We start from the raw sequence: 6,289 nt of genomic DNA on the forward strand, positions 1-6,289 counted from the left end.
CAAGGCTAGCGCTCTACCACTTGAGCCACAGCGCCACTCCCGGCTTTTTTCTTTTTGCTTATGTGGTGCTGAGGAATCGAACCCAGGGCCTCCTGCATGCAAGGCAAGTGCTCTACCACTGAGCCACCTTCCCAGCCCCTGATTCCGGTTTTAATAAGGAGCCACCAGGTGGCTCAGTCTGTGTCAAGTGAGTCTTCCAATGATGTCTCCAGGGCAGCTTGTTCTGTTCCAGATGAGGTTTCCCACCAGCTCTCTGACATGTACCGGAAGGACCTCCTCCTGAAGCACACAGTGGCTGCAGAGCTGGCACACACGGCCAACCGAGACCTGTCCCTCAGCTACCTGTCCATGTGGCTACACCAGCCCTATGTGGAGGGCAGGAGCAAGCTCCTCCTGGAGAGCATGCTGTGGGAGACAGGCCACCGGGGGCTGTGATGCCTGACAGACCACACCAACCAAGCCAGGCTCCAGACCAGTGGACTCTCCCCTGCCCTCAGATGGACAGGGCCCCAGGTCTGGCCCTGGGACAATATCACCCTCCCCTGCATGCATGCGCCCGCACCTGCTGAGAAGTTCCCACTGGGGCACCTGCATGAGACTCAGCGCTCCTGAGAGGTAACTCTACGCATCCCATTTCATATTCTTTCTGTACCCAAGTCACATCCCCAAACATCTAAACATCTGTTTAAATTTCTATGAGGATATTAGTTCTGTAATTGTAACCTTTTTTTTTTGGTTTTGAGACTTGAACTCTGGGCCTGGGTGCTGTCCCTCAGCTCTTCAGCTCAAGGCGAGCACCTACCTCTTGAGCCATAACACCACTTCTGGTTTTCCAGTGGTTAATTAGAGAAGAGTCTCACGGACTTTCCTGCCTGGGCTGGCTTTGAACCACAATCCTGGGGTCTCAGTCTCTTGAATAGCTAGGAGTACAGGCGTGAGCCACCAGCGCCCGGCTCTGTAATTTGTAACTTTTAAGTCCCATAGAGTTAACTGAATAAAAAGCTTGTTATTATGGTAATGAAAAATAACGAAACACTGCACTGTTCTCATGCTGAGGGTGTGACACACCAGTCAAATTTCTGTAATCTCAAACTTTTCTGTGGGGCTGTGTATATTGTGATATTGAATAAATGACAGTGTTTAATAATATTAGCTTTATTTTTTGCCAGTCCTGGGGCTTGAACTCAGGGCCTGGGCACTGTCTCTGGGTTTCTTTTGCTCAAGGCTAGCGCTGTTTATTTGTTACTGAGGAATTGAACCCAGGGCTTCATGCATGCTAGGCAAGCACTCTACCACTAAGCCACATTCCCAACCCAACATTAGCTTTTTTATATTGCACCCTTAGCATACTACTCATCTATAAGCTTAGGTCTATTTAACTCACCAAATAAGGACTTCCTGCTTCCTCCTTTCTAGGTAGAAGAAACTGCAATCAGGCCTGCAGTTCTCCAGGGTCCTTGATCACACCCCCTCCTTGGCTGTCTTTTAGCACAGTTTGACTTTTACTGAGACCATAGGTAGCCCCAGTCTCTGTTTTCTAAGCACTTCACCTACTGCATGTTCAGTCCTGAGCTCAGAACAAAGAGTCGAAACACAAAGCAGCCATAAAATCTTGTGGACCAGGGCTGGGAATGTGGCTTAGTGGTAGAGTGCTTGCCTAGCATGTAAGAAGCCCTGGGTTGGATTCCTCAGTACTACATAAACAGAAAAAGCCAAAAGTGGCACTGTGACTCAAGTGGGAGAGTGCTAGCCTTGAGCAAAAGCAGCTTAGGGACAGCCCCCAGACCCTGAGTTCAAGCCCCAGGACTGGCCAAAAAAAATTAAAAATAACCATCCTTCCCAGAGAAGGAAGTCTAAAGCCTCTTGTGTAAAAAATGTAGCATGATCCTACAGAATTGAAGTTCTAGAGTCCAAGGGGCAAATGCTTGCTACAAAAATAAAGAAAATATGCCCTAAACAACAACAAAAAAAAACTACAGAATGGGGGACATGGTCAAGTTCAACTCCAGTATTACTGGAAGAAAAAAAAAAACTATAGCAAAGCATGGTGATTCAGATCTGTCTTCCCAGTCACTTGGGTAGTTGAGGCAAAAGGGTTCTAAGTTCAAGGCTAACCTGAGCTACATGGGACCTTGTGTTAGAAAGCCAAAGGGTGTTGGCGGAAAACTACGTATGACAGGGAAGAACTTTGAGAGGAAGTTAGGTTCTCTTGGTTGCACATGCAGGTATTTCAGAAGCATTTCCAGGTAGCATTTCTTGGGGTTTCTCCTTCCTCCACCTTTGCTGTATGTATTAGAGTCTATCATAAAAGGGGGTATCAGGTGACTATATGTGGACAGACCTGTCAGACACACTGCTCTCCAACCTGGGAGAAGCTTGGCATGAGGTCTGTTGGCAGCCATTTTCATGTTTGGATGGGCTTAAAGAATAAACACATTTAGCTAGGAGCTGGTAGCATATGTCTATAATTCTGTGATCTGAGGATCAAGATTCAAAGCCAGCTTGGGCAGACAAGTCCAAGAGACTATTTCCATCAAACAACAGAAGTAGGGAAGGTGGCTCAGTGGTAGAGCGCTTGCCTTGCATGCATGTGGCTCAAGTGGTAGAGTGCTGGCCTTGAGCTGAAGAGCTGAGGGACAGCGCCCAGGCCCAGAGTTCAGGCCCCACTACTGGACCCCTCCCCCCCCAAAAAAAAAAAAAACAGAAGTATAACTGTGCTTCAAGTGGTACAAATAAAGCCAAGTCAGGGGGCTGAGACGGTGGCTCAGTGGTAGAGTGCTTGCCTAGCATACACAGAAAGAGCCAGAAGTGGCACTGTGGCTCAAGTGGTAGAGAGCTAGTCTTGAGCAAATGAAGCTTAGGGACTGTGCCCAGGCCTAGAGTTCAAGCCCCAGGACTGGCAAAAAAAAAAAAAATCCAAGTGAGGGGCTGGAAAGTTGGCTCAGTTGTGGAGTGCTTGCCTCACAGGCATGAGGCCCTGGGTTTGATTCCTCAGGACCACATAAGCAGAAAAAGCCGGAAGTGGCGCTGTGGCTCAAGTGGTAGAGCGCTAGCCTTGAGCTGAAGAGCTGAGGGACAGCACGCAGGCCCAGAGTTCTGGCTCCACGACTGGCAAAAAAAAAAAAAAAAAGCCAACTGAGAGCACGAGGCCCTGAGTTCAAGCACACGTACACACACACAAGAGCATAAACATTCTCCACAGAGGACACTGAAGATTCACCACCATAACGGCCTTCCACGACATTCCAATGTGCTCCCAGACTCCCATCAGCCCTTGCTCAGGAAAGTTAAACGACTGCTTCTCCTAAGTACTACAGAAGCAAAAGAGCTAACAGGTGAACAAGGAATCTGAACCAGGTATGGTGGTTCATACCTGTAGTTCCAGATACTCAAAAGACTAAGACAAGGAGGATCACAAGTTGAAGGCCATCCTGAGTGTCTTAGACCTCGAAATACATTTTTTAATTTTTAAATAAATTTTATGACTGTGTATAGCTTACCAGGCATTCTCAGGCTCTTGGTTCAAGTTTCAATGCTGTAGAAACAAACACACACAAACCCTGAGGAGTAACTTCTGAGAGTAACAATGAAATAGAGGGCTGATCACATAGTTATGTCCCCTACCTGTACAAATCCTGCCAAACTGACAGAACGGAAACATGAAAATCTACCAATGGATTTGGGGAAAATGTGTGTGTGAGACGTGACTCCAGGATACACAAAAACTTACACAAAGCCAAAAAACACAAGGCACACTTGGCTCTGCTGTGAGCAATGAATGGCATAAGCAATGAGGCTTCCGTGCAGACTAGTCATCAGCTGTTCACCAAGTGCACCTGCCATTCCTGCCTTTGGAGATGAAGAGTTGTGACTTTAAGTATCACTATTCCACAATACTGTGAAATTCATGTAATCACTTAATCTCAATTTAAAAAAAAGGTGGGGGGTTAGGAGCAATGGATAACAATGATCAGACACTTTGTATTCATATACTGTTTTGTAGAATGGGAACTTCTTTGTACAACTACTTAAATAGAAAAAAAATTTTTTTAAAGTTTCAGACTTTTCTGCCTGGGCTAGCTTTGAGCTGTAATCCTCAGATCTCAGCCTCCTGAGTAGCTAGGTTACAGGTGAGTCACTGGTACCCTGCCCTAGATAGCTTTTTTTTCTTTTTTGGTCGGTCATGGGGCCTGGGCGCTGTCTATCAGTTCTTCATCTCAAGGCTAGCGCTCTACCACTTGAGCCACAGTGCCACTTCTGTCCTTTTCTATTTATGTGGTGCTGAGGAATCGAGCCCAGGGCCTCATGCATGCTTGAGGCAAGCACTCTACCACCTTCCCAGCCCCATAGCTAGCTTTTTTTTTTTTTTTTTTGCTGGTCATGGGAACTGAACTCTGGGCCTGGGCACTGTCCCTCAGCTCTTCAGCTCAAGGCCAGCACCCTACCACTTGAGCTACAGCACCACTTCCAGCTTTTTCTGCTTATGTGGTGCTAAGGAATCGAACCCAGGGCCTCATGCATGCAAGGCAAGCACTCTACCCCTGAGCCACCTTCTCAGCCCCCCCATAGCTGGTTTTTTAACTTCTCAAATTTAACCCTCAAGAAGCTTCTAGTATAAATCAAGTCTGATGGAGAAGCAGTAGCAGGAGAAAGCAGTAATGGGACTGGTAAGTAACAATGAAGTGATCTTAACTGCAAATCACTAAACACTCCTACAAGGTATGGCACCAAGTAACATATCTGCCATTGGTACATACCTATAGTCCCAACACTCAGGAGGCTGAGGCAAGAGGATTACAAGTTGGAGTCCAGCTTGGGCAATAGTGAGACCTCAAAATAAAGCAAAACAACCAAAAACATACTGCCATGATTGTAATGAGTTCTTCTGAAAAACAGAGTAGATAGGTATTATTCTTTATAAATAAAAGGCTCATTTGTGTCAGTAGTCACATTAGAAAAATATGCCCTGCCTTATTATATAGGCCTTCTCTGATAAATCATATGCAGATCTAAGACTGAGATTCTGATTGCTTGTCACTGAGAGTCTCTGTTTTCACAGTGAGAAGTGTCCCCAAGGTTCCAAGATGAACCCCTTTCTGGCAGGCCCACCTTCAAGACCGGGGACCCCTCTGTGTCGGTCACTATGACCACATCCTCCTGAGACATGAGGGTACCTAGATGGGACAAGACACCTCCATCGGGGGTCTGAGTAAGAATGTTCTCTTGTCCTTCCTGGGACCTGCTGGTCACCGTGAAAGCCTGGGCGTCCCCCACAGCCACCTTACTCTCCAACTCCCCCGGGCCCACACGTGCCCCCACACAGGAGAGCTGGCTGGCTCCCCGAGCGTGGCTTCCTGTGCTCCCTGGAGCTGACAAGAGTCTGTCCGGGCCAGGCCAAGGCTCTAGCTCAGGCCCAGTGCTGGAGGCAGCATCTTCTGGGGCCATGTCCATGGGTGAAACGTTCTCGAGCAGAGGGCCCGTGGCGTCCACAAGCAGGACGTGGCTGGGGCAGGCCTGCTGGCCATCCAGGTGGGAGCCACTCAACTGGCCAAGGTTCTCCGCCTCCGTGCCAAGCGGAGGCTCCCCTCCTGCTCTCGCTGCTATGGTGCCATGCCCGGCTGGGCGCCTCTGGCCGTCTGCAGTGTGCAGGTCTGCAGCGTGTGCGAGGGCTTTCTCTTCAGAGAGCACTGCCTCCGGGGCTGAGGGTGAACCCCCCGGATCTTCTACCTGCGTGCAATGAGCAGGCTCAGTGACACACCGACACCGGAGCGCAGGCCCTACACACCCACTTGTCCATTCCAAGTCAGCCAACGCAGCTGCCACCAGCTTCTGGCCCCCAAGTAATGGGCCTCCATCACCATCAGAGACCATAGTCCCCAGGCTTCCGGCCCAGAGCAGAGGGGCCCGCCCACCAACAGGGGGCGGAAAACCTAGAGAGTTCAGAAAGACACCAGTTACCACCCTCATCCCAGCCAGCATCCCCAAATGGACTTTGTCACAAACAACACCGAAACACTCCTGGCTGCATGGGATGGTAGGTGGCTAGGTGGCCTTTTTTTTTTTTTTTCTATATTAGTCCTTAGTATCAATTCCCAGAGGCAGATTTTTATCCTAAAAATACAGTCCAAGAATACTTGGCAATGGTTTCATTCCAATGCTGAGCAACTCACTAGTGGTCCCCACCAAAATGAGCAGCAAGTCACTTGGGGGTTTTCCAGTCTAATCACGCCCGTGCCTACCCTGGAACCCTTGGCCTCACATTTCAAAACAACCTCTCAGGTACTCTGAC

The 6,289-nt window shown here is 48.6% G+C and overlaps 2 protein-coding genes across 3 annotated transcripts in view; one reads left to right on the top strand and one right to left on the bottom strand.

Annotated features, from left to right (window-relative positions):
* Positions 1-3,758, top strand: part of Cinp (cyclin-dependent kinase 2 interacting protein) — a 15,033-nt gene extending 11,275 nt beyond the window's left edge. The window contains exons 5-6 of one of the 2 annotated variants that reach the window (XR_001174975.1): positions 233-615; positions 3,203-3,758. Coding sequence is in view for 1 of the 2 variants with exons in the window: in XM_013014063.1 (XP_012869517.1) it covers positions 233-435 (203 nt within the window). In the remaining variant the exon portion in view is untranslated. Of the gene's footprint in view, positions 1-232; positions 767-3,202 lie in introns of those variants that run through there. The other variant, XM_013014063.1, reaches the window with a different exon arrangement.
* Positions 3,759-4,862: 1,104 nt separating this feature from the next.
* The window catches only part of Znf839 (zinc finger protein 839), a 27,996-nt gene continuing 26,569 nt past the window's right edge, over positions 4,863-6,289 (bottom strand). Inside the window, exon 6 of the mRNA XM_013017575.1 lies at positions 4,863-5,930. Within this exon, the coding sequence (XP_012873029.1) occupies positions 5,035-5,930 (896 nt within the window). The 3' untranslated portion in view covers positions 4,863-5,034. The remainder of the gene's footprint in view (positions 5,931-6,289) is intronic.

The sequence above is a fragment of the Dipodomys ordii genome, unplaced genomic scaffold (genome assembly GCF_000151885.1).
Source record: "Dipodomys ordii isolate 6190 unplaced genomic scaffold, Dord_2.0 Scaffold2, whole genome shotgun sequence".
NCBI classification, from domain to species: domain Eukaryota; kingdom Metazoa; phylum Chordata; class Mammalia; order Rodentia; family Heteromyidae; genus Dipodomys; species Dipodomys ordii.